General features: G+C 41.3%; 1 protein-coding gene and 1 pseudogene across 2 annotated transcripts; one reads left to right on the top strand and one right to left on the bottom strand.

The window, feature by feature from the left end:
* Positions 1-5,679: 5,679 nt before the first annotated feature.
* LOC135205335 (uncharacterized) lies at positions 5,680-17,931 on the top strand. Of its 2 annotated transcripts, none has more exons than XM_064235784.1 (6): positions 5,680-5,810; positions 7,084-7,177; positions 7,345-7,396; positions 9,332-9,426; positions 9,950-10,231; positions 17,520-17,931. In XM_064235784.1, coding segments are annotated over exons 1-6 (720 nt in total). In that variant the 5' UTR covers positions 5,680-5,808; the 3' UTR covers positions 17,715-17,931. The 2 variants fall into 2 exon arrangements, with proteins under 2 accessions (XP_064091854.1, XP_064091855.1); XM_064235785.1 differs by lacking the exon at positions 5,680-5,810 and adding an exon at positions 6,477-6,560.
* Positions 17,932-18,802: 871 nt separating this feature from the next.
* The window catches only part of LOC135205238 (uncharacterized), a 39,286-nt pseudogene continuing 30,499 nt past the window's right edge, over positions 18,803-27,589 (bottom strand).

Below are 27,589 nucleotides of genomic sequence, written 5' to 3'. Positions count from 1 at the left end.
AGATCCAGTTAAATCCTTGAAGCCTGTAACCTGGAACCAGGAGACTTATGGAAGATCCAGTTAAATCCTTGAAGCCTGCAACCTGGAACCAAGAGACTTATGGAAGATCCAGTTAAATCCTTGAAGCCTGTAACCTGGAACCAGGAGACTTATGGAAGATTGAAGATCCAGTTAAATCCTTGAAGCCCGCAACCTGGAACCAGGAGACTTATCGAAGATCCAGTTAAATCGTTGAAGCCCACAACCTGGAACCAAGAGACTTATTGAAGATCCAGTTAAATCCTTGAAGCCTGCAACCTGGAACCAAGAGACTTATCGAAGATCCAGTTAAATCCTTGAAGCCCGCAACCTGGAACCAAGAGACTTATGGAAGATCCAGTTAAATCCTTGAAGCCCGCAACCTGGAACCAGGAGACATATCGAAGATCCAGTTAAATCCTTGAAGCCTGCAACCTGGAACCAGGAGACTTTTGGAAGATCCAGTTAAATCCTTGAAGCCCGCAACCTGGAATCAAGAGACTTATCAAAGATCTAGTTAAATCGTTGAAGCCTGCAACTTGGAACCAAGAGACTTATCGAAGATCCAGTTAAATCCTTGAAGCCTGCAACCTGGAACCAAGAGACATATCGAAGATCCAGTTAAATCCTTGAAGCCTGCAACCTGGAACCAAGAGACATATCCAAGATCCAGTTAAATCCTTGAAGCCTGCAACCTGGAACCAAGAGACTTATCGAAGATCCAGTTAAATCCTTGAAGCCTGCAACTTGGAACCAAGAGACTTATTGGAGATCTAGTTAAATCCTTGAAGCCTGCAACCTGGAACCAAGAGATTTATCGAAGATCCAGTTAAATCCTTGAAGCCTGCAACTTGGAACTAAGAGACTTATTGGAGATCTAGTTAAATCCTTGAAGCCTGCAACCTGGAACCAAGAGACTTATCGAAGATCCAGTTAAATCGTTGAAGCCTGCAACCTGGAACCAAGAGACATATCGAAGATCCAGTTAAATCCTTTAAGCCTGCAACCTGGAACCAAGAGACATATCGAAGATCCAGTTAAATCCTTGAAGCCTGCAACTTGGAACCAAGAGACTTATTGGAGATCTAGTTAAATCCTTGAAGCCTGCAACCTGGAACCAAGAGATTTATCAAAGATCCAGTTTAATTCTTGAAGCCTGCAACCTGGAACCAAGAGACTTATCGAAGATTCAGTTAAATCCTTTAAGCCTGCAACTGGTTTTGGAACCAGGAAGACTTATGAAGATCCGTTACATCTTGGAAGCCTGCAACCTGGAACCAAGAGACTTATCGAAGATTCAGTTAAATACTTTAAGCCTGCAACCTGGAACCAAGAGATTTATCGAAGATCCAGTTAAATCCTTGAATCCTGCAACCTGGAACCAGGAGACTTATGGAAGATCCAGTTAAATCCTTGAAGCCTGCAACCTGGAACCAAGAGACTTATCAAAGATCCAGTTAAATCCTTGAAGCCTGCAACCTGGAACCAGGAGTCTTATGGAAGATCCAGTTGATATTATTTTCGGTCCAATCCTTTTATCTTTTCCTGTCTCAGTTCGTCCATATTTTCATTTGTCTCGAACATTTTTCTTATTTAGATTTTCTCATGAAATGACAAAATAATGAGTACATACTCCATAATTGTATATGCATATATATATATATATATATATATATATATATATATATATATATATATATATATATATATATATATATATGTGTGTGTGTGTGTGTGTGTATGTATGTATGTATGTTAGGAATACAACAGGCGTTTGTCTATAAATATGTAGGGACAATTAGATAGGAAAATCCACTGGTAGAAATATATGTAGAGTGAGAGTAGAGTAATGAAAGAATCTACCAGGAGAGGTAGAAAAGAGAGTTGATGTGTGGCAGTATCAGACTGCAGCAATAGCAGTTTCGAAAACGAGACTAAACACAGGCAGCAGTTTGCCAAAACAGTAAGTTGCAAACTCTAGTGGAAAATCTGAACTTTGACACCTTCAGTGGGTGGTTACCGTAGATTAATATAACCAATAAGACTAATCTAGGGGTGGCACCGGAAGTAAGGAAAGCCACTCAAGAAGTAGTAGGATGTGTCTTAGTAGAAGTTGAGGAGGAGCTTAACTGTATGAGTTAGGTTGAGACTTCAGAGAAATTCAGTTAGGATCTAAGCCTTATATGGAGAGGCTACGGCAGTACTTCCTCTATTCCCTGTGTAGTGTTGTGTAAAGTGAAGTTGCGGAAATAGTAATCTTAAATATAAGTAAGATTAATTAAGTGGTGTTTAACTTGCCAAGAGTCCTACGGTGTACCCAAGCAAAACCTCCTGAGAGACTGGAAAATGAAAAGAAATTAATCTACAATGTTCCTAAGAAAAGAAAAAATTCACCGCAAGTGATAACTGAAGGTTAGCCCATATAACAGATAACCTTCCAAACATTACCAACAAACTACCGAAGAAAGACTGACTATTAATAAAAGAGAAGAGAAGAGAGAAAGAGAATAAAAAGAAACCCGTAAGTACAAACAAAGACACATAGACATAATCACAACATATATATATATATATATATATATATATATATATATATATATATATATATATATATATATATAGTATATATATATATTAGATTAAAGTAAATTCATTATAATTTAATTATAATTTGTTAATAGTTGTCCAACCTTTTGATCTTATTTTAGGTTAAGCTTAACAATTAGTATCATTTATTAGTTCGATGAACTCTGTAAGGGAGTCATATGACTTCGCAGTTTTGCTCTGTTTACCACCTTCTCCCCCGGTATTAGTGAACTACTGAAGTGCCTTATTAACGATCGTTGTTTTTTCTCTCCTATGAGCTGTGTTGACTCGAGTGGAAGGCTTGATCGTAAGGGTGGTGATACGTGACAGGGTTAGTTCGAGTTCCTCCTCACAGCTGACGCTTTGCCACTTAATTTTTGGTCACTTCTGGAGTTTTGGGATCACGGCTTCTTTATTCCTTCGCTCCCTTGTGTGTGGTCGCTGGTGTTTGTCACCCGCGGCATTCATCAGCCACGCCCCTTTCCTGGTTCGTCGGAAGGATTCCGAACGAGTTGACCCGTATCTACTGTGGCGTGCGAGATCCGTTGACGTCCCGGATTCTCGGAGGCTACCACCCTCGGTGTTCCCGTGGTATTTTGAGTAGCCTGCAGGCATTGCAGCTTGACCCGGTTGACCTCTGCATCAGCGTCAGTGAGTTCTTGGAACTCGTGGAGACAAGTAGGGCGGCTTTCTACAGGTATGAGATGTTTTTATAACTATTAAGACAATTGTGGATCGCTGGGTACCTGTAGTTTTGCACGCCCCTGTTTGCAGTACGGTCTTCTGGACCTTTTATGACCTGAAGAGACAATCTACTAAGCCTCTTGTGGTTGAATCAGTTTGTAAGGTTATTTTCATAATTTATTGTTTATCAACTTATTATAATTATTCTTAATATATTCTATTCATTAAGTTAAGTTTTGAGTATAATTTAGTCTGTATGTGTTAGGTAGGAGTATTATTAAGTTTCCCTCTTATTTTCTCTTGCTTCCTTCTAACTAACTCAGTTTCTTAGGTTAGATATATCTGGCCAGCAAGTTGAAAGGTACCTGCCTGAAGTTTCATATTTATTATTTCCTATTTCTTGGTTTAGGGTTTAATTTAGTTTTAGGTGATCTTTTAAAGATCTTAAGGTTGGTTTTCCCTTGTTTTATATATTCATTTTGATTATTATTTTTGCCAACCATTACCTTTTTTCTTGTGGAAATAAATATTGTAACTTTTGTTGAGGTGTTTGTTCTTTTGTTCCTAAGTTGCTGTGTTGCATTTTTACTGACCGCAAATTCTGAATAAAGACAAGAACCCTTGAAATAACGGCAGTAAATAAGGTCGTCGTAACAATATATATATATATATAATATATATATATGTTGTGTTGATGTATGTGTCTTTGTTTGTACTTACGGGGTTTCTTTTATATCTCTTTCTCTTCTCTTCTCTTATATATATATATATATATATATATATATATATATATATATATATATATATATATGGGGATACAATCCACAATGAAGTAAATTCCTCTTGAGTTTAAAAAGTTTATATGTTACTCAGGTTCATTTCTCCAACTAACCACCCAACCACCATAGAACAAGCAGTTGACAATAGAAACATTCCCCCACGAAGATCAAGACGAATTCTGGAAAGAACGAGGGCTCAACCGCCTGATCATTCATAATTTGAACTAGCTTGTTTCCTAACCGTTGTTTTTTCAAATGTTTGTGCTCTTCTTGTCAGTTCCTTGAGGTGACATATCACACTTTAGTGAAACAAGACCACAGTTGATGGTCGAAAGCTTTAATCCTGTACAAGTAACATATATTTTAAACTACAAGAGGAATTTACTTCATTGTGGATTGTATCCCCATTTACTTAGAGGTACGACATAGTACCTGGCTTCTGCATATATATATATATATAGTATATATATATAAGAGAAGAGAAGAGAGAAAGAGAATAAAAAGAAACCCGTAAGTACAAACAAAGACATATAGTCTGTAAATCGTCAGGATATTCACTTTTTACGATTTATCAACTTTGTGGTTTGAATTATTATTATTATTAAGAGTGAAAGTGGTTCAATTATTTCCTGTATTCAAGAGGTTCAGGTGTAATTTCAATCTTTTTATTCATGTATTAAATTTATGATTCTTCGTTGTGTTTGTTTACTCCCCACCCTTGAATTCATCCTTGCACTTTGATTATTGAGTTTGTGGTATGATTGCACCCTATTGTGGACTTCATATCGTTGTTATATGGATACTGGTAGAAATTGAATAGAGTATTTTGATGACAGTAAAGAAACCGTTACAATATATATATATATATATATATATATATATATATATATATAATATATATATATATATATTATATATATATATATATATTGTAACGGTTTCTTTACTGTCATCAATCATACCACAAAAACTCCAATAATCAAAGTGCAAGGATGAATTCAAGGGTGGGGAGTAAACAAACACAACGAAGAATCATAAATTTAATACATGAATAAAAAGATTGAAATTACACCTGAACCTCTTGAATACAGGAAATAATTGAACCACTTTCACTCTTAATAATAATAATAATAATTCAAACCACATGTATACACAATTACGACAGGAATACCAACACACTCAAACCAAAATAAGGGGGCCCAGAAAGGAGGAGGAAATCGTAAAAAGTGAATATCCTGACGATTTACAGACTAATTCTTAAATAAACTAAACTTGTCACTATAAAGCTTCCTTATTACTAATATTTATTATTCTCCTTGAAGGATACGGAATTCTCCACGTCTGGAGGGGTTGTATCACAGGTGGTTATCAAACTCGGGGCCCAGTTGAGTAGCCACAACAGAATCACAGCCGCGATCAATGAGAAAGGGAATGAACACCTTACCATGAGATGGCGAGATCTCCCTGGCTTTATAACTGAACCAGAGATGGTATGATGAAATTCCAAGGACATCCAGATAGGTTATCTGGAGAGGAACGAAAACAGATGATAAATCGCCTGTGGCGAGCGACTCGATGCACAAAAATTCCTTATCAATGAGGGCTTTTATCTTCAGGTGGCGTCAGGGGGGTTGCGCCCGGCCCTTCTCCTCTGCCTGCACCTCAGACGGCACCACTCTCCAGACCTGCAGGTTGCAAGATGTGACCGGTCACTCCCTCAGAAGAACAAACAGCCTGAAAAATGTGAGTAATGCAGTTGCAGTGGGCACAGGTTTTCCTTCAAGGTTCTTTGCAGCGTCCCTCCCTCCCTTCCTTAGGGGCCCTGGCTGCAACCTCTTTCGTTCCCTTAACTGTAGTACCTCCTCTCATATTCTCATTCTTCCATCTCACTTTCCACCCTCTCCTCCTGTTAACACCTTTCAAACCTTTGACCTCGTAGATCTCAGTGGTTGTCCTTTGGCTTCAATTTTATATTCAGCTCAATTTAATCCCAGATAAATTTGTTACTCGATGAGCGTCTTCCAGTACAGCATCACTACACTTTGAATACATTGTCCATATTATGTCTGTTGCTTGCGTTTTGAAGCAAGAATTAAAAAGAAAAATGCCACAAGTTCTGAATTCATATTTTCAACATCTTAAAAGTGGAAAATCAAGGTCATTCTTATTCTCATATTTTTAAGAAAATGTAAACCACACTGTTATTGCGTTTTTCTTTTATTTCATCAGTATTATTATTATTATCATTGGAACGCAGGGTAAAACCCAAGATGCTTTTGTTATCTATACATCTTCAGTCCTGCACAGATATCTTTCGAGTGCTTGCTTAGACTGATAATGAAAAGGAGTAGGGGGATGTTACAGAATTACTGTGTATTTAGCTGGTCCGCTGGTATGGCGGTTATTGTTGTGATATGCCCTCTCAGGATCAGTTATTGTGGCAGTGTGGGTTGGTCTGCGGTGGGAGGTTGTAACCGACATATACTTTGGAAGGTTGAATTTCAAGTCAATGGCCTCTTTTGGTGCGCTTGTTCCATGTGAACAGGTTTCATCCAATGAAATATTAATAATAATAATCATAAAATGGAAGTTTCCTGAAGTAATGACGTCTCAGCCTCTTACGAATGCACAGGAGCCGCTGTCCGCAGTTCCTGCTGGTGACTGTCACCGGATCCCTCTCAGCGGCTGAGTAATGTACCGCTAGATCCCTCTCAGCGGCTGAGTAATGTACCGCTAGATCCCTCTCAGCGGCTGAGTAATGTACCGCTAGATCCCTCTCAGCGGCTGAGTAATGTACCGCTAGATCCCTCTCAGCGGCTGAGTAATGTACCGCTAGATCCCTCTCAGCGGCTGAGCAATGTGTCACCAGATCCCTCTCGGCGGCTGAGTAATGCCCCTTGATACCTTTGAATCACACCTCTGTGGCATGGGAGATCCCTATTCGGAGTTCACTTCCAGCAAAGTGACTAGAGAGCTGTGAGTATGATGTCATATATATGTAATCTCTTCTCTCCAGGATGCAGTATACACAGAATGCTGTCGCTGTGCAGCCCAACAAACCTCTCATTTGCCTCAGGACTAGTATCATGACCATTGGTATAATTGGGCTGGTGAGTATGTGTGAAGTCTTGCGTACTTTTTCTGTAATGCTGCCGGAATAAACATAGACGGGACTGTCTATCAGATGATATAAATGAAGATAATACTGAAACACGGTTGAATCTGAGGAACCCTGTGGCGTGTGTGAAGATGCATCAATTTCATTTTTCTTCAACAGATCATTTGGATGGCTTGTTTTGGGATGTCAGCAGGATTCTGCTTTGATCCATGTAAGACTAAATGCCTCTCGTCCAGTACTCTGTGGTGTTATTTATGCTTCTCACTCAACTCGGTTTGTGTTCTATACAGTAATCTGTATGTCAGGGATATTCAATTAACAATATCAAATTTCAGGTAAGTTGGATGAGGGACAGACACATCCACTGAAAATACCTTTATAGCAATCATTTTAAAAAACTTATAAATGACCTTCACCACTTATCTTAATTACACAAGAAAATTAGTTTAATGACATCAGTACCCTGGGCCAAAACATGCCCATCATCACTTTCATCAACAACTCAACATTTAAATATTAACACAAAAAACCTTAACAGCATATCATATCAGTAACTAGTAGTCCAGTGGTATATCCTTATCAGCGAAAATATTCCTACTTCAGGCACTTCTGGCTATTAACAGCTTGCAATGGCGCTACTGCAGTACACAAGCCAAAATGCTGGGCATCACACGTTGGGCTAGCTGCCAAAGAGGAAACATCACACTTACAATTTAATATTGACACTTTACGTTTAAATTTAGACAAGAAACATTACACTTACAATTTAGTTCTCATAATATTTGTAACTAAAATACCCACAATTTTGAGATTACCACCTTAATATTAATAAAACTCCTTTTACTTACTGCTTAAAGTAGGCCAAGTGGGGTTGTCAACCAGAACACACAATTCTCCCAATACAGATCCCTTAACAAGGATCTCCTAGTTCACCAACAGGAGAAGCAACTGACTGCTTAGCCACTAACGCCATCTATTGTCCAGAGTATAAATATTTCCCTTACACTGTAGATTAAGTGTTTTTTGTTTTCGGTGTTTCCCTTAATGCAATGCAGTTGGACTTCAGTCCAAGTCTGCCTGTGGCCAAGAAAGAAACGTCAGTCCCTGGAACTTCTCCACTACAGCCAACAACGGCCTGGATGAGAGAGAAAGGTTGATTCCCTTACCCTGTTAAAGTACCCAGCAATGCTGAAACTTATGAAGATATCAGAGGTCCGGTTTTGCTCATTCGTCTCTCTAGCCTTCACCCTTTTCTTTATGTTTCCTCTGAATTCTCTGCTGCTCTCCCTTTCGTATGTTTCTCCACTACTCTCCCCTCCACCATGCAACTGTCTATCATCCAGTCTCAATTTGTCCAGTTCTCACTTATTTGAAGCAGCTGGCGAACCCGGGCACGCAGGAACTCTGTCAAAACCTTTCTCGAATCATGCCTGGTTCTTTACTTTCTAAAACTTCTCAGTTGGTTCTCCATACCAAACCAAAAGCTACGGTATGTCAAATACTAAGATCACTAAGGTGTGACCTGGTAGTAAAAGCAGTGCAGCCAGATCTGTTTACCAATTTAAATCGTTCCCTTATTGCTACTCCCTCGTTTACGGATTTGCCTGAGAACTGTCATTCGCTGTATTGTTTCCACAGACTTTCTAAATGTCTGTGCCAACCAGGCAGGGAAAGTACAAAAATATGCCACACGTAAATATCTAAAGTCAAGTGTTAGTTTTCACGTCACAATTTAACTGGGGGCTATACTTTAGAAAGATGTCATTTCAGGAGGCGCTGTTAAACCCATTTTGATCATGACAATGAGACGTTTGTCCACATTGGACCAACCAACTACAGTCCATTCCTTATTCACTCCACTCCGGCAATCTTAGTGTTTGACGCTCCGAAGCTCAAAAGAGAAATGACGTCCCTTGTCTTCTTCATCCGTTGGTTCTTGGGTCTCATTGTAACCTATTTCACCGGCCATTATATACTTCTCAGGTCTGCCGGAGGTTTCAGCAACACTTAATGTTTGAGTGCTTTTCTTCGCTTGCAACGCTGGGACACAAGCCCTCAGCTTAACAGAATCTTTGCTCCTTTATCATATGGGTAACGTAACTTTACTGGAAGCTCGGTAACTCGCTTATATTTTCTTTTCCGCCAGATGCTACAGCAACAACCAGATTCATCGGGTTTCTACTGGTAGTGGTGCACACAGCTTACATTTTCCTCACGTGTGAAATCATCTATTTCATCTCGGTGAGCCTGGATGTCTTTCTGTTCTTGGTTTCTGGGAAGGAAGGCGAGTGTGAGAGGTTTCATCCAAGAGAGTCATGTCATAGTGCTACAATTTTGCCTGGTTAAACTGCTCCGTGAGGGAGCAATCATGGCTACCAGAAAGCAGAATAGAAAATTGCCTTTTGGACCATTTGTAGTATTTCTTTAATTAAACCAGACTTAATAGGATGTTTGCTGTGTGGACGCATCCTTGCAGGTTTACATAAATGAAGAAATTTGACTGTGTAAAATGCACAAACTGAATGTCTTACGTACATGTTCCTCTCAGTCAGGCACCAACCTCTTATAGAATAAAAGTTAGAAAGTCCCATTTTCTTCAAAGTAAGCTAAATTGCTTACCAAGAAAGTTACTCCGCCAAATAAGAAGGAGAAGTAATGATTTGTTTTGGGTTACAGCAACTGACATAGTTATTTTATGGTATGTTAATGTCTGCTACTTTACACAACTGCTTTATTCGACTTTATTGTTTTTCTCATTTCACAGTATGTCGACACCTTCTCCCACAGCGAGCTGACGAATCTTCGAAGCGCAACCTCGAAGTTACTGGCAGCTACTATAACTGGCGTTGGTGTATCTGTTTCCATCATATTGCATTTCATTATGTATGGTTTTGAAGAAGGATGGTACTTCGAATGGAGAGATGACTCAGGGTCTCATCACTTTGGGGGATTTAATAACTATTCAGCGTCATATGCCTTTTGGTGCAGCTTCTCCTATATCTACACATCCATTCTGTTCATCTTAATAGCAGTTTACTATAAGAAGGTAAGTAGAGTAACTCCCCTCGTCAATACAGACAGGCACAAAAACATATAACATGCTGCATCCCTTAACAGTTTATGAAGTGAGCAATGTCAGGTCATTTGGCACCTAATAGTTAGTACTACTCTCTGACGATGAATTAGATTAGATAAGAATATGGAATTTAGGCCATGGGCCAAGTGCTGGTTACTATCTGAGATCCTCGACAGTAAGAAGGTTTGAAAGGTGTGACAGGAGGAAAACCTGGCAGCTGCACTATGAAACAATTGTTAGGAGAGGGTGGAAGGTCAGATGGAAGAAAGAGAATATGAACGGAGGTACATTAAAAAGAATGAAAGAGGGTAAAGCTAGGGGCCACAGGGGCACTGCAGAGAACCTTAAGAAATCTCTACAGTGCACAGCATGAGGTACACTGACGGCACTAAACCTCCCCCCCATCAACCAGAGCCAAAACAATAAAATTTGATGAAAACTGTCCTCGTGAGACGCCACTTCTGAACTCTAGCTACCACTCTCTACAAAAATGATATTGTTATGATACAATAAAGTTTGTTCATACTTACCTGGCAGATATATATATAGCTGTATTCTCCGAAGTCCGACAGAATTTCAAAACTCCCGGCACATGCAGTGGTCGGCCAGGTGGTAGTACCCATTCCCGCCGCTGGGAGGTGAGCGTCAGGAACCATTCCCATTTTCTGTCAGATTTTTTCTAGTGCCACTGTCTCCTGAGGGGAGGTGGGTGGGCACTTTGATTATATATATCTGCCAGGTAAGTATGAACAAACTTTATTGTATCATAACAATATCATTTTGTTCATGAACCTTACCTGCCAGATATATATATAGCTGAATCCCATCTTTGGAGGAAGGGGGAGACAGACTCGGATTTTGGGAAACAATTGCATTTACACGATCGATATCTTGGTTCCTTACCTGTTAGCATAGCTGACTTCGTGAGTACCGTCACCCAAGTCTGCTTCTGCTTTACTAGAGACTCCAGCAAGGTAGTGACCTGCGATGCTGTTGAGTTCTAGAGGATCTGTCAACTGGGGCGTGACCACAAAACAACTAGATCCTACATTATAGACCTCCAATTTTTTGGGTAATGCATTCCTAGAGGTGCCAGCAAGGACGTGACCTGTGTAGCTGGTGCGCTCTAATGAACTGTCACAAGGAGCGTGACCACAATGTGACAGATCATATAGGTGTTGATTAGACACCGAATGCTGTTAATGCTTCACTGGAGGTGCCAGCAAGGACGTGACCTATGTAGCTGGTGCGCTCCAGATGATTTGTCAACGGGTACGTGACCACAATGTGACAAAAACATTTTACCCTACTGTGAGGGCGAAGCAAAAACATTACCACCTGACCTAGCCTATCTAGTTAAACTTCGTATAACCAAGGCTAATGGAGGGAAGGCCGCCTAAGGCGGCCGACCCAAGACCACAATAACCTAAACACCTAAACAAGCATAATAAACCAAAAAATAAAAAATAAAAAGAAATAAAATTAAAAAGTTCAAACTAACATATTATTTCCTAAATGATAGGAAGAGTGCTACTCTCTGTCCCCAATATAGTGTCTACTACGACATATGGGCCCAAAGAGCAACAGTTCTCGTATGTAGTCCTCACCTCCCGAAGGTAGTGAGAGGGAAACACTGAATTACTACGCCAAAATGTGGCATTCAAGATGTCATTGAGTGCCATGTTCTTTTGGAAGGCTACCGACGTAGAAATAGCCCTCACTTCATGCGCATTCACCTTCAACATTTTCATATCACTGTCTTGACAGGATGAATGCGCTTCCTTGATGGTGTCCCTCAAGAAAAAAGCCAAAGCATTCTTTGACATTGGTAAATTTGGCTTCCTTACCGAACACCACAAGTTATCAGAAAGACCTCTACAATCCTTAGTCTTCTTTAGGTAGAATTTTAGAGCCCTGACAGGGCACAGAACTCTCTCTGGCTCGCGCCCAACGATTTCAGCCATCCCTTTAATTTCGAAGGTCCTAGGCCAAGGGTTGGACGGATTTTCATTTTTTGCCAGGAACGTTGGGCTCAAGGAACAGACCGCGTTATAACCTTCAAAGCCCACGTATTTGCTAATCGCTTGCACCTCGCTGACTCTCTTCGCCGTCGCCAGAGCAGTCAGGAAGATAGCTTTTCTAGTAACATCCTTCAGGGAAGCCGTATGCATAGGTTCGAATGGACTGGACATGAGGAACTTCAAAACTACATCCAAGTTCCAAGACGGCAACCTGGGTTGTTGAACCTTCGTTGTTTCAAAAGATCTCAAGAGATCGTGAAGGTCTCTGTTGTCCGCCAAGTCCAGGCCTCTGTGCCTAAAGACAACTGAAAGCACACTCCTATATCCCTTGATTGTAGAGACTGCAAGTTTTAGATCCCTTCTCAGATATAAAAGGAAGTCAGCAATCTGGCTCACAGAGGTCGTGGTGGAGGAAATGCCGTTCTTCTTGCACCAACTCCTGAAGACTGCCCACTTCGATTGGTACACTGCATTGGATGAAGCTCTTCTTGCACTGGCGATAGCTTTCGCCACTGACCTAGAAAAGCCTCTCGCTCTGGCCAACTTTTGGATAGTCTGAATGCAGTCAGACTCAGAGCGGAGAGGTTTCTGTGGTACCTCTCGAAGTGGGGCTGTCTGAGTAGATCTGTCCTTTCTGGAAGCGTCCTCGGGAAGTCTACTGCGAAGGCCATGACCTCTGTGAACCAGTCTCTCGCCGGCCAGAACGGGGCGATCAAAGTCATTCTCGTCCCTTCCGACGCCGCAAACTTTCTCATGACTTCCCCTAGGATCTTGAATGGGGGAAAGGCGTACAGGTCCATCCCCGTCCAGTCCCAGAGAAGTGCGTCTATCGCCACTGCCGCTGGGTCGAGTACTGGGGAGCAGTACAGTGGAAGCCTCTTCGTTCTGGACGTCGCAAAGATGTCCACTAGCGGACGTCCCCATAACCCCCACAGCTCTTGGCATACCTCCTGATGCAGAGTCCACTCGGTTGGCAGAAGTTGACCTCGTCTGCTGAGGAGATCTGCCCGGACGTTCTCTACTCCTGCTACGAACCTTGTAAGGATCGTGACGTCCAGTGCCCTTGCCCACAGCAAGATCTCCTTTGCCAGGGCAAAAAGGGATCGAGACTGTGTTCCTCCCTGTTTCTTCAAGTATGCCAGAGCTGTGGTGTTGTCTGAGTTGACTTGGACTATTCGATGAGAGACTTTTTCTTGGAAAAACTGGAGAGCTAAAAAGATGGCTGCCATTTCCTTTAGGTTTATGTGCCAGGACACCTGTTCCCCTCTCCAGGTGCCTGACACTTCTTCCCCCCCTAATGTTGCTCCCCAACCCGTGGTGGACGCGTCGGAGAACAACACTAGGTCGGGGCTCTGAAGCTTGAGAGACACGCCCTCCAACAACTTCACTGGATCTAGCCACCATTTTAAGTGATGTTTTACCTCTCTTGAAATTTTTAAGCTCATATCCAGATTCTTGTTTTCTTTCCAATTTTCCTTGGGAAAAAATTGTAGCGGTCTGAGGTGCAGTCTCCCCAAGGAAACAACTTCTCCAGCGAGGAAATGGTCCCCAGCAGGCTCATCCATTCCCTCACCGAGCACGAATCTTTCCTTAGGAAGGCTGACACTTTGTCTAAACATTGCTGCTGACGTCCCTGGGACGGAAAAGCTCGAAAAGCCACTGAATCCATCTGAATCCCAGATACAGGATGGATTGGGTTGGAATCAGATGTGACTTTTTGAAATTCACCAGTAGTCCCAGGGACTTCACCAACAATAAAGTTGTTTGAAGATCCTTCAGACACCGCGTTTGAGTGGAGGCGCGAATGAGCCAGTCGTCCAGGTACATAGAGACTCTGATATTTGCAAGATGAAGCCACCTCGCCACGTTCTTCATTAAAATCGTGAAGATCATAGGGGCCGTGCTCAATCCGAAGCAAAGCGCCCTGAATTGATAAACCGTCCCTTTTAGGACAAACCGAAGATACTTCATCGACTGTGGATGGATGGGGACGTGGAAATACGCGTCTTGAAGGTCTAATGAAACCATCCAATCGTTTGGTCTTAAGGTCCCAAGAACTGACTGAGGTGTCTCCATCTTGAATTTCTGCTTCTGTACGAACCGATTCAGACTGCTCACATCTAAGGCTGGTCGCCAACCTCCTGACTGTTTCGGCACCAGGAATATCCTGTTGTAGAAGCCTGGGGATTCCAGGTCTACGACCTGTTCCACCGCTCTCTTTTCTAACATCTGCTCGAGCAGATCGAAAAGGATTTGTTGCTTCTCCTGATGGTAAATAGGGGATAAATCCTTGGGTGTCGTGCACAGTGGGGGAGGTTTCAAGAAAGGAATCTTGTACCCCCGCTTGATGACATTGAGCGACCAGCTGTCCGCCTTCCTTTCTATCCAAGCTTTTGAGAATAGTCGAAGCCTGGCTCCTACTGGTGGCTGAAGGATATCTGGTTCATTTCTTTCCTCTGATCTTAGCCGAGACTCTGCCTCTGGAACGTGTACTTCCTCGAAGATGTTCTCGAGGAAACTCCACCTCGAAAGGGCTTCTGCTTCTTGAAAGGTTGCGTCCGTGCAGACGTAGAAGAAACAACCGTACGTTTTGCCGACTGAGCTAAGAGGTCTTGGGTAGCCTTCTCTTGTAGACTGACAGCCAGATCTTTGACCATAGCCTGGGGAAAGAGATGGCTCGAAAGAGGTGCATACAACAATTCTGCCTTTTGAGAGATAGAGACCGCCTTTGCAGTAAAACCACAATAGGCCGTGCTCTTCTTCAAAATCGAAGTGCAGAAGTGCGAGGCCAACTCCTCCGAACCATCCCTGACGGCCTTGTCCATGCATGCAAGAACGCTGGACAGCTCCTCGAGGCTAAGCGAATCAGGACTACGCGACCGGTTATCCAAGACCCCTAAACACCAATCCAAAAAGTTGAAAACTTCTATCGTACGGAAGAGTCCCTTCATATGATGGTCCATCTCAGAAAGGGTCCAGGGCACTTTCATTGTCGACAAAACCTGTCTCATACCAAAGACCTGCCTTGCCTGTCAGTCTTGAAGGGGGTAGGGCGAAAGCGTTCTTGTTTCGGGCTTTTCTTGACTCCATCCAATTCTGCATTTTCTTAAAAGCCCTTTTTGTTGATAATGAAGTAGCCATCTTCAACAATCCTGGAGTCTTGATAGCCTTAGACGATAGCAATTGTGAAGGAGGCGACTGTGGGGCTTTAGGTTTAAACTTCTCTTCAAAGGAGGTTTGAAGCAATTGAACCAAAACCTGGTAATCTGAAGATACTGTTGATGATTGTTCTTCAGTTAATTCCTTCGACAAGTTTCCTTCTTGAGATTCATTACTATCCTCCGAATCTCGGCGAATGTCTGAAGAAACATTACGTCGTGCGTCCAGCTGCGCACCATGCCTGGCGTCAAGCCGAGCGTCCAGCCGAGCGTCCTGCCGAGCGTCACACTTGGCATCCAGCCGAGCGCCCCGCCCGACGTCGAGCCGAGCGCCCAGCCGAGCGTCAGGCCTGGCGTCAAGTCTCGCTGCCGCCTTAACGTCGTGCTCTGCAGACCTTCGTGCACGAAATCTCGAAGGCGAGGTAACAGGAGAAAGAGCGAGGCGATGAGAAGGAGAAGGAGACTGCCTGGATCTCTTGACTGGCAGCTTATCATCCTTCCTCCTGTGACGTGAATTATCCTCTTTCTCTGCAACTAATAAGGCAATTTGATGTTGCAAAATCTCAATCTTCTTCGATTTAGGGCTGATCCTGTGAGAAGACGAGGGGCGAGGGGAAGCCCTCCTCCTCCTCACATGGACCGCTACAGGTATATCCTTAGCGCAACCAGGGTGCTCAAAAGCATTGTCGTCAAAAGACGTCCTCTCCGGCGACGATCGCAACACAGAAGAAGAGAAAGGACGTGAAGCGTCCTTCTCCCTAAGACCAAAGGTGCCGACTGCCTGTGCGACATCTTGCACCTTTGCTCTCTTTTGCGGTGGAGAGTCCTTGAATTGTTCTGGAGACGACCGCAAAACAGAAGGGGCTAACGGATGTGCAGCGTCCTCCTCTGAGGAATCAAAGGCGTGCGATCGCTTCCGAAAGCTCCAACTGCTGCGCGGGGAGGACGATTCTGATGACGAAAAACACTCTTTCAAGATCCGTTTACGAACTTTTGAAGCCTGGGAAGCGCCCCCAGGTCTTGCCGAAGGAACGTCAGATCGGTTGTCCAACCTCCCTTCCGCAACACTCGGAGCATTATCACTACACACCACTGCACTATTAACACCTTCTAATGCTTGCACTTTTGATTCCAGGCTACGCAAAGATTCAAGAATCATCGATAGGGCCCGAAGGCAACACAGGTTTAGGAGGGATAAATTCCACTGGATGTGAAACTGGCGTTACACTCCTCCTTACCCTATCTCTTTCTATTTTACACACATATGATTCATACGCCTTCCACGCAGAATCAGACATACTCTCACATTCATTGCAGCGATCATCAAACATACAAACATGTTTCCGACAATTCGCGCACACTGTATGAGGGTCTACCGAAGATTTCGGTAGCCTCACCTTGCATTCTTCCACACAACATACTCTGGCGCTAGTCGAACTAGATCCAGACATCTTAAGTTTTAGGAAAAACAAGCCAAATTCAAAAACCAATCCACAATTAGCGTATGCCTAAACACCGATCCAAATCAAAAACCAAAAAATCAATTGGGATACTCAAGTGACCAAAAGAGTTCCAAAATCCAATGACGGAGGTGCAGAAAACACTTGTTGGCTGCACCGGCGACAGAAAATATCTGACAGAAAATGGGATTGGTTCCTGACGCCCGCCTCCCAGCGGCGGGAATGGGTACTACCACCTGGCCGACCACTGTGTGTGCCGGGAGTTTTGAAATTCTGTCGGACTTCGGAGAATACAGCTATATATATATCTGGCAGGTAAGGTTCATGAACAAAACAACCTTTCTTCAGTAACTCCTCATGGCAGCAATTTCTAGATAGCAGTTGAAAGTGTTTACCTATATATGTTCACAGGTATTATGCCCCGGAAATCGTTTAATATCCAATTTGCTCTGCCTCGGGGATCATCCACGTCCGAAGGCAATTCTAATCAATGTGTGCTTCGCCACCATTGGGAATTGAATCGCTGTCGGTTTGAGAAACAATGATGTTTAGTCACTTAGCAGTTATAATTCCCCTTGGGTGTAAGATTTTTTATATTCATAACTATGATCTTCCACAGTGTCACACACGACTGATGTATGGAGGACTCCCAAAACACCAACAATTACCTGTAACTCAATACCCTGTGGCAACGGCTGGAATGCCTCAGCGGATGGAAATGACTGGAATGTCTCAGCAAATGGAAACGGCTGGAATGCCTCAGTGGATGGCAACGCCTGCCCCAGCAAATCCTGAGGGACCTACATTCCCGTAGAGACGTTTCCCCGCCCATGGACCATAAAGCTCCTGGAGAGGGGCTTATCCAGTGCATTTGGAGAGGAGTGATACTACAGTTCTTGGGCTTGAAATGAAGTGGCAAGCTGCTATCGCTCTTCAGAGGATCACTTACGGTTGAGTTGCCGAGTTATTACCTTGCATCCGTAGATGCCAGACCACTGTGCCATACGCCACGATTATAAGTAGTTGGTTAATGGGGCTTTTTAATGTAATCTGTAACCTTTTCTGTGTGGTATAATCCATTGTGGGGCATGTCATAATTGTCATTCTGACTTGTTCTATTTCAGTAGCTTGAAATAAAACTCAGTATGGGAGAAACTGCAGGGAGAACAAATCTTAATATAGAAAGGGACCTCCCATAGATAGGCCTAAAATGAGCAGAACTCCATAAAAAATGCCAGAACAAAGAAGAGGCTTCTTTTGGATGGGCCTGCATAGAGGGCGTTCTGAGAATCAGTGAATGTGATTCAGTGCTCACTTAAAGATACTCTGCACCTGAAACTCCTTTTTTCAAACTGGTAGGTTCTTCAGCCAGCAAAGAAAGGGGTATATATGTAGCACTGCAGTTGTCTGAAAAAGGACACTTTTCAAAATTCTAGGGAAGAGCCGAGCCACTTCACAAATCAAAGATGTGTATATGAACAAAATGAAATCAAAATTCGTGTTAAATGGGTTCCCTTCAGGTTGTGATGTCCCTAATCTGGGTAGAAGTGACTCTACTATAGCTTGGGCAGGCAACCCTTCTAATAGATGGTTACTCTGAATACAAACATTGTTCCCCCTTTCAAGAGGCGGGATTAGTCCATCCCGCCCCTCTTCCTTAACTCCTCTGCTTCCTATCTATTTTGGGCCTGGGTTAGACAAGGACATTTGGTCAGTCAGTCACCAATTCCAGGTACCCTTTATTAGAATAATAATAATAATAATAATAATAATAAAATATAATAATAATAATAATAATAAATAAAATAATAAAATAATAATAAAAATTAAAAATAAAATAAATAAAATAAAATCAATAATAATTAATAATAATAATAATAATAATAATAATAATTTAAGAAATTAACTACACACTGTAACCATAGTACAATCACAACAGGGGTTGTGGCTGTACATCTGGTAAAATCCGGCACAGGAACGACAGCTGGCGAAGAAGTTCGGGGAGGCCGTCTCTTCAAACGTGTGGCGCCACAGATTCAGGGGTACATTTGTCACTGAGGTAACAGGAGACTAGAAAAGAATGGACGTGCGCCATATTACAATAACAAAATGGTTTTTAGTTGCTTACGAAATAATTTTTTCAGCTTCCAGAGCAGGCTCCTGGTTTCGTACTATTTCAGACTATATACTAATGCTTCGTTCGTCGTTCACTTACCGGCACGACGTTGAAAGCTTCAAAGCCTACAAAGTCGATCCCTAGTTGGCAGTACATGTTTGCTGGGTCAAAGCTCGTGTTGCCAACTAGTAGCCGGTAAATGTCCATACATCGGATGAAAGAATACCCAAGGTTGGTCAGTGTTGTGGTGCACAGGTTCTGGTTAAATGGAAGGCTTACTTACATCTTTCTTGTTATTGACTTAGTAGTTCAGAGTTCTTTCTATTTAAAAAGAGCACATAAATTACAATTAAGGACCTGGCTTTACCAGGTTAAAATCAATGGGCAATTGAAATTCTGGCACTGACACCTAGCTTTCTATAGGATATAGATTCAGGTTAAGACATGAGACCAATAGACAGACATTTAAGACACTTGGTATCAACTCATCTGCAATAATTTACAAGTCCTTGGTCAGATGAATACATAAAAGCTCTAGCTTGTTAGATTTATTCAGAGAGAGAGAGAGAGAGAGAGAGAGAGAGAGAGAGAGAGAGAGAGAGAGAGAGAGAGAGAGAGAGAGAGAGAGAGAGAGAGAGAGCTAGCTAGCTTCATGGTAACCTCAGCAAACGTCGTACGATTGTCTGAGACGATTCTAATCCAATTTAGTTTCATTTTATTTCAAAAATATCGATCCTTCCTAAGTCGTTAACCCCCCCTTAAAAATTCAGGGGGTCGTTATATATGACTAATATATACATTTATTTAAGCGCTCAAGTACAAGTTGTGAAATTGTCTTTAGTCCCCCCCCTGTAATACACAGTTATTCGTTTTCTTAGATTTACAGTAAACTTGTAGAAAAAAGATATATGATGGCTAACTCTTTTATTTTTGTTAATTTCTATTTACGAAGATTGTCTTGTGATCTGCGTAAAGTTAGTATATAGAATATACGTTTGTATTTAGTTATGACTGATAGTCAAGTGTATATTTAATTGTTAATGGAGTATGTGACAGGATCAATTTATATTCTGGACTTTCGAACTGTGGACCAGACGACTTGGTCTAACAGGGACCAGCTCGAACTGTGGACCTGACGACTTGGACCAACTGGGTCTAGCCGTGCAGGTATGGTGAGTATGGTGAAGTTCTAGTTAATCAGATGAAGGGTGGTGCCGCCAGCGCACCTCACGCGGTGCACTGTAGGCATTAATTGAGATTCTATGCAGTGTCCCTTACTTGGGCCTTTGCTGAAGCCCCTTTTCATTCCTTTTATTGTACCTACGTCCATATTCCCTTTCGGAATTCAATCTTACTGTCCTCAAACATCCCCTAACGATTGTTCCAACATTATTTTCAGCTTTTAAATGACCTCGTGTGTCCCAGCATTTTGGGCTTTGGCCTAAATTTTGACATAGTATTAAGATATGAGTCATCTTTTCGCTGTTTGTCAGTTTTGGGTGAAGAGCGGCGAAGGAAAATAGACAAGAAGCATAATTACATAATTGTTTGTAAATAGAACCTATTGACGAGACACTGAAACCGTACAGGGATAAAGTAACGTAAAGCTTCCTCATTCAATTTCCGAAACATGAAAAAACAGAGGACAAACGCAAGACAGGATTGTGTCATCATTTATAAGGGAGGTGAAAATATGAAATATTCACACGCTAATCGTACAGATAGAGACATATTCACACCAAAATTAAGTTATGTTACTCACATCCTTGATAATAAAAGGATTGCGAACAGGATGTCGACAAGCGTAGGAATAAGACACATCTTCCCGAAGAGTTGTTCGTTCGTTTACAATAACAGACGTCATATTATTAATGAAGTATTTGAGACGTAGATAACGCAGCCTCGGTTATCAAGACCCTCCCTTCCTCTCTCTCTCTCTCTCTCTCTCTCGCCATAGGAAATAGATTCAGGTTAAGACATGAGACCAATAGACTGAGACATTTAAGACACACTTGGTATCAACTCATCTGCAATAATTTACAAGTCCTTGGTCAGATGGATACATAAAAGCTCTAGCTTGTTAGATTTACTCAGTGACTTTGGCTGGAGAGAGTGATCAAGTTTTGATAATGGTGACATTCTGGCCAGCTTGCAAGCAAATCAGTAAAACTAGAAGCATTTTGGTGAAGTGGAGTTGAGCAAACATTTCTGTATGACAGTGTCACAAAGACTTAGCAGTGCCTAGGAGGGAGACTGATTTTATTGTCTCATTTACAGGCATCTGAATCATATAGTAACAGAGAGTCTACAAGATCTACTAGGCCTTGGTTGGTGGGTGGTGAAATAGTACATGAAAGTACCTTAAAAGCCAGTGCATGCTGGGTAGTCAGACCAGTAACTGCATAGCAACGTACAACTAAACTGCTCTTTTTGGAAACAAGTGCTAGTAGGACAGGCAACATCATGCTGTTATCAAGGCAAATCCAATGAAAACAAGGAAAAAGAATGGGAGATGTAGACATGAATCTTACAAAAGGAAAGGCTATAGTGATTCAGAAAAAAATGAGTATTAGAAAAAAGAATCGGGTACTGAACTATGCAGTCTGAGGGATACTGACCCTCACTGATGGATGCCCATAGTTTGCTAATGACTCATCAACTTACCTTTTCCTTCCTAAAGCAAATGCCATAGTCCATGCCGGCTAGGTATGGCCCTCCATAGTTAAAACTGGCGAAGTTTCCAGATGATCCGGTGTAATACTGGCCACACCCACCCGGAACTGAAATCATTGAAAGAAAAATGAGGCAACCAAGCAACACTTACCCAAATAAAGAGAGTATGAAACACCTAAAAAGACAACATTAAATGAGAAATTAAGTGTTATATACTGTAATACACTCTGCCAGCAACCTGACCCCTAAACGGCATGTTGACAGTCCCTAAGAGGCCCTTATTTTTCCTTGTTCCTTCCTCCTTTGCCAAGGGACTGATCTTGGGTCCTTCTCTGGTGAGGCAATGTAGAGTTTGAGAGAGTTCAAGCACCAGACGAGGCGAGTTGATTGCACTGAAACTTGTAACACACCTATGGAGTATTGTGTGGGCAAGCAGCTCTTAATTCACATTCAGACTGGAGAGTGAGAGAGGTCATTCAGTGAGTACAGGGAAACACTGAAGGTCACGTGAGAGCGTCAGCGAGGCCATACCGTTAGTTCAAAAAAGATGCTTGCCGGTGCAAAAACATTACCTAGGCGAAAAAGACAAATGGCCAGCAGACCCGAGTGAAGTCGAGGCTCCATGGGCCATGAGAGAAAGTCTGTGGATCCACAGGAGCTTCATCCAGTGGACCAGAGCAAATCAGAAGAAACTTACCCTTTTTGGAACATTCAATCATTGTGACATTGTGACCTTGATCTTGAACTTTCTGCCGAATGAAGCAGACGAGGTGTCGAAGTTGAACACTGTTGGGTTCTACTTTCCGTTGATGTCTAAGTAAACTGGAATAAATAATAATAATAATAATAATAATAATAATAATAATAATAATAATAATAATAATAATAATAATAATAATAATAATAATAATAATAATAATAATTAACCTTTGTATTTGAGGGACAGGGTATCTTGCCATGTTTTAACACTGCAAACATCAAAATCTTCCTCTAAATCTGATCAAAATCAACATTCACATAAAATGAATTGGGGTTTTTTACTGTTAGGTATTTAACGTCTGTGAAATTTAACCCAGACAAAATCCTCTAAATCTAATATGTAAAGTAATTTCTACCTACAATAAAAAAAAGTCCTTTACTGCTATATACCATCCAAGAGGTTTAACCTACCCAAAACCTAACCTAGCCTAACTTGAATAACCTAACCTTGACATATAACCACCAACATACATAAACTACACATAGCTATATTCGCAGTGCCAGTTAGCAGGATAATTGCCACATAAGTAGGTAAATTTCCTTTCTTCCTGAACGGTGAACTTGTCTTCATTGCAGATACCTGGAAGAGAAAGGGGTGAAGATTAGTACCTGATGGAGACGACCCCCTTGCCCCCTCCCAACCCAATTATAACCAGGGAGTGATGCTATATATTCTGATGTACTGCTGGCGACCAATAACTGCTTAAATTTGTAATCACAGACATTATCATATTCTCACACACACACACACGCGCAAGCTGCTTATTAGGCATAAACATATATTTAAATAAATATATAACATATGACACTTGTCAAAACATCATAATAAAACTATGAATGGATTTAATATCTACTACAAAGGTCAACTACATCCAAAAATGTCAGTTTTCAAAATATTTAGCAAGAAATTCCTTCCTTCATGTGCACTTCTTGAGAGAGAGAGAGAGAGAGAGAGAGAGAGAGAGAGAGAGAGAGAGAGAGAGAGAGAGAGAGGTGACACTTGCTAAAATCGTCGGGCTGACTGCTCGCAAACTCCGTGAAGTCAAGACGTAACTGACAGATGTTGGACCCCCGTGTAATTCTCATGCTGCAAGTACGTGGTTCGTTGTACGTCTTGGGGTAGTTGGGTTGGGGCTGAGCAAGTGCGTGCAGTTGGTCGAGGAAGAACCCCCACAGGTGATCGATTCTGCAGCGTGGAGATAAACATATGATAGGATGTAAGGAGACCTCTATTATATATCTATGGGTTGGGCTTTGGATGTCTTATAGCAGAGAGAAAGAGAGAGAGAGAGGGGTAGCATTATATATCCAGATATTAACTCTACAAATTGAATTTATAAAATTTGTGGCCATTTGCCACGCGCCGGAGCCAAAGGCCATTCAGCGCATATATATCAACAGGATATATTTACTAAAAAAGGTACACATATAATTAATCCAAATTATTAAAATAAACTTCATATTAAAATACTCAATTAAATATCATAAAACAAATGGATTTCCTTAAGAAATTTAAAAATCTCTTCTGCGGGAGCACCCTCTCCTTAAATATCTGACAAAGGTTTGTTGGTGAAACCAAACCGACGTCTATGATTAAAATAAAGAGGACAGTCAACAAATATATGCCTCACTGTAATGCCAACATTACAATTGGAGCATTGAGGAACCTGCCTCTCTGCTCTACTATACTCTGTTTTTTTCTCATCTGTCCATCCGCCTGTGGTGTTTTTCTATGGTAACACTGCGTCCCGGGCTTTAGATAGTTAGCTATGTGTAAGTTTTAGGTAAATAAAAGGATATCTGGGTGTACATTTGCAACTGAAAAGTGTTTTAATAATTTTCTGCATGCGAATTACACCGTTAATATTCGAAATAGGATATTATTATAATCGTTGAATGTTAGCTGAATGTAACTAACTAAAGCCCGGGACGCAGTGTTACCATACAAAAACACCACAGGCGGATGGACAGATGGAAAAAAACAGAGTATAGTTAAAAGATACCGGTGAGTTAAAAACGTATGCCCTATACGCAGGCGCGTTAAAACTATACTACTATGAGATTCAGGGCCTCTGTAACACGGTTTTTTCGCAATAACTTTGTATCTATGCATTTCATAAATATAACGCTTATTCAGAATACATATTATATCAACACATAAATTTTGAGTGTATTCTGCACTACGTAGGTTGAATAAATTTGGTACTTATAATGTAAAAGTGACCTTTTTTGAAGACGGGCCAACTTACTCAGAGAAAAGGTTTCGAACGCACTCGTTACGTAACTTATGACATCATTTCTTCCCTCTTTCTCGATGGATGATTGGCTATACGTAACGAAGGCTAAACCTCTGGCAACAATGACATACAAATTTAAATACAAGCAAAGCAGTACACCTTTATGAACTCTGGAACCTCCCCACAGATAATTGTCATAATGAACAAACCAACAAAATATGTTAATAAATACAAAAAACACTTCGATTATTAGTCTAACTCCCAAAATAAGTTTCCAAAGAAATTACAGTCTACTTTATAGGTCACAATCAGATTGACAAGATGTAGGGAATAGTTGGTAATTACCAAAAACATAGTAGACAAGCTTGATTTGATAACTGCTATATCCAATGTCATACAATTTTTATTTATTGGCTATCTACCTATTTACTGAAAAAAAATAGCCGGTACCGTATATTGGCTTTAAACCTTCACCAATAATTATCGTCAGAATGGTGACTTCATGAGGCTCCACACTTTCGCCTCGTTATAATTCAGGATAAACACTGAAGGCTACCATGGGCATTGTTGGATTAGAAAATTTAACTTCTGGCTATAAAAACTAATTTCTCGAGTAGTTGTAAGAAGTGCTAAATGATCCTCAAGGATCCCAGCAGTTGGCCTAAACGTTTAATTCATGTATATTACTGCTATACTGTTGTGGCACCACTGCTACAGTAGTAGTATTACTACGCTAGCACTGATACCCTACCCACATCCATGTATCGTTCCGCCATTCATAAAGTCTTTGGGTTTCAGAGCCGATGGCATTTCTGTATGGTGGATGGGCGGGGCAACATTTAGTCAAAAGGTGTTTGTTTACCTTGCTTACGTAATGAATGTTTTTCGACTCTTGGCTCGTAATCATTGGCCATGGCGTCGGCTAGTTCATTTTTACTCTATAAAAATCAAAACTATCGGGTTTAGGTTATTGATAATGCTGACAAAATTTGTGTGTGGTTGTAAAATATACATATGTCAACTTTCAGCTACATCCGATGCTTTGACAAGGAGCAAAGTCCAAAAAACCGTGTTACAGAGACCCTGAATCTCATAGTAGATCTTCTATCCATCCCAACAGAAGGGGACCAGTGATGAACAGAAGGTCTGATCGATTTCCGCTTTAGATTACTATTCAAGTTGGACCAGTGATTCTGCCACTTAGTCCTACAAAATGATTTAATAAAAAGTTTAAAAATCTTCACAGGGAACCCTCACAGAGTGGGAAGCCCGGGAGGAAGCTGCCTGCTTAGCGGCTGTATCAGCCAGCTCGTTACCACGAATTCCCACATGCGAGGGAACCCAACAAAACTTCACACCGATTGTTTTCGAGAATGCAGGAGGACAGCCAATCCTGCACTCTTGGACGAGTTGATTAGATGGCATCAACTTCTGGAGTGCAGCTAGGGAACTCTGGGGATCACAATAAATAATATACGAGTCCCCAGTGCTACCTGTACTAAAAATAAATTTCAAAACGCTAAAAATAGCATAAATCTCTGCATTATAAATTGAGAATTTAATAGGGAGGCTTTTTTTAATTGTTCTCCCACCGACGATGACAGAACCTCCAACTCCATTTGCTGATTTTGATCCATCTGTATATACAGCAATCGAGTTACTACTTTTAAGCTGAACACTTGAACTGATCTTTTTGTTGTCTCTAACTTGGCAAATATCTAAAGGAGGCCTACACCAAGGAGGGAATTAGAAAATGTAGTTTCCATAACCAGTGGAGGATAAGGCCTCAATTCTCTCACACTGATGTTTAATCTAACTTCAAGGGCTTAGGCAATGTAGGTCTAGTTGGTGCTCTGTCAACAGGATGTTTTATATACTTAAAATTTGGATTAGATTGAGAGGTTAGTGCTCTTGACAAATATCGGAGACCTTGTTCCTCCCTCCGAATGAAGAGAGGAAGAAAACCAGAGTCTACATAAAGGCTCTCAACAGGAGACGTTTTAAAGGCACCTGTACAAATACGCAATGCCATATTGTGTACTACATCCAGCTTGCCTAACAAGGTCTTACATGCCGAGCCATAAACCTGAGATCCATAATCAATCTTACTCAAGCATAGTGCCTGATAAATTCTTAATAAAGTAGTACGGTCGGCTACAAAATTCAGGTTACTAACAACTTTAAGAATATTGCACCGCTGTTTAACATTTACTGCAGTCTCATTTATATGTTCAGCAAAAGTCAATTTTTTGTCAAAAATAATTCCTAAATATTTGACTTTATCTTCGTACAGTAAGATAGAACCTTCTAAAAATAAGGTTGGAATCTCTTCCCTTCTTCGTGTTCTGCAAAAACGTATAGCTTTAGTTTTTTCTGCAGAAAATTTGAAACCTTTACTATTAGCCCAGGTAGTAGCAGCATTAATTGCAAACTGAATTTTAGTACAAGCTTCAACTGCAGTAGCTCTACTACAGACAACAACAATATCATCCGCGAATGCTTGACCAGGTACTCCAACAGGGAGATGTTCAAGTAAACCATTAATGGCAATATTAAAAAAGGTTGGACTAAGCACACTCCCTTGTGGAATGCCTTCTTCCTGAAGATACTCTGATGAGAAGGTAGAGCCAATTCTAACTTTAAGGTACCGGTCAGACAGGAAGTCTTTGGCAAAATTAAACATATTGCCACCAATACGCCATTCAACCAGCTGCATTAAAATACCAGCCCTCCAAGTAGTATCAAATGCTTTTTCCAAATCAAAGAACACTGTAATTGTTTGATTTTGGACTGCAAAAGCATTCTGAATCTCACGTGTGAGACATAATAAGGGGTCCAAAGAACTTCTATTCTTGCGGAAGCCAAATTGCCTCTTCGACAACAGGTTCTTTGTTTCTAATAACC

Source organism: Macrobrachium nipponense, chromosome 49 (assembly GCF_015104395.2).
Source record: "Macrobrachium nipponense isolate FS-2020 chromosome 49, ASM1510439v2, whole genome shotgun sequence".
NCBI classification, from domain to species: domain Eukaryota; kingdom Metazoa; phylum Arthropoda; class Malacostraca; order Decapoda; family Palaemonidae; genus Macrobrachium; species Macrobrachium nipponense.
Note: the sequence above shows the minus strand (reverse complement) of the source record. Positions and strands in the feature narration are given on the sequence as shown.

Excerpts from the sequence above, each read along its gene's own strand:
- LOC135205335 (XM_064235784.1), top strand. Across the intron at positions 7,178-7,344 it reads CCATTGGTATAATTGGGCTG|ATCATTTGGATGGCTTGTTT; the intron begins GTGAGTATGTGT and ends TTTCTTCAACAG. Across the intron at positions 7,397-9,331 it reads AGGATTCTGCTTTGATCCAT|ATGCTACAGCAACAACCAGA; the intron begins GTAAGACTAAAT and ends CTTTTCCGCCAG.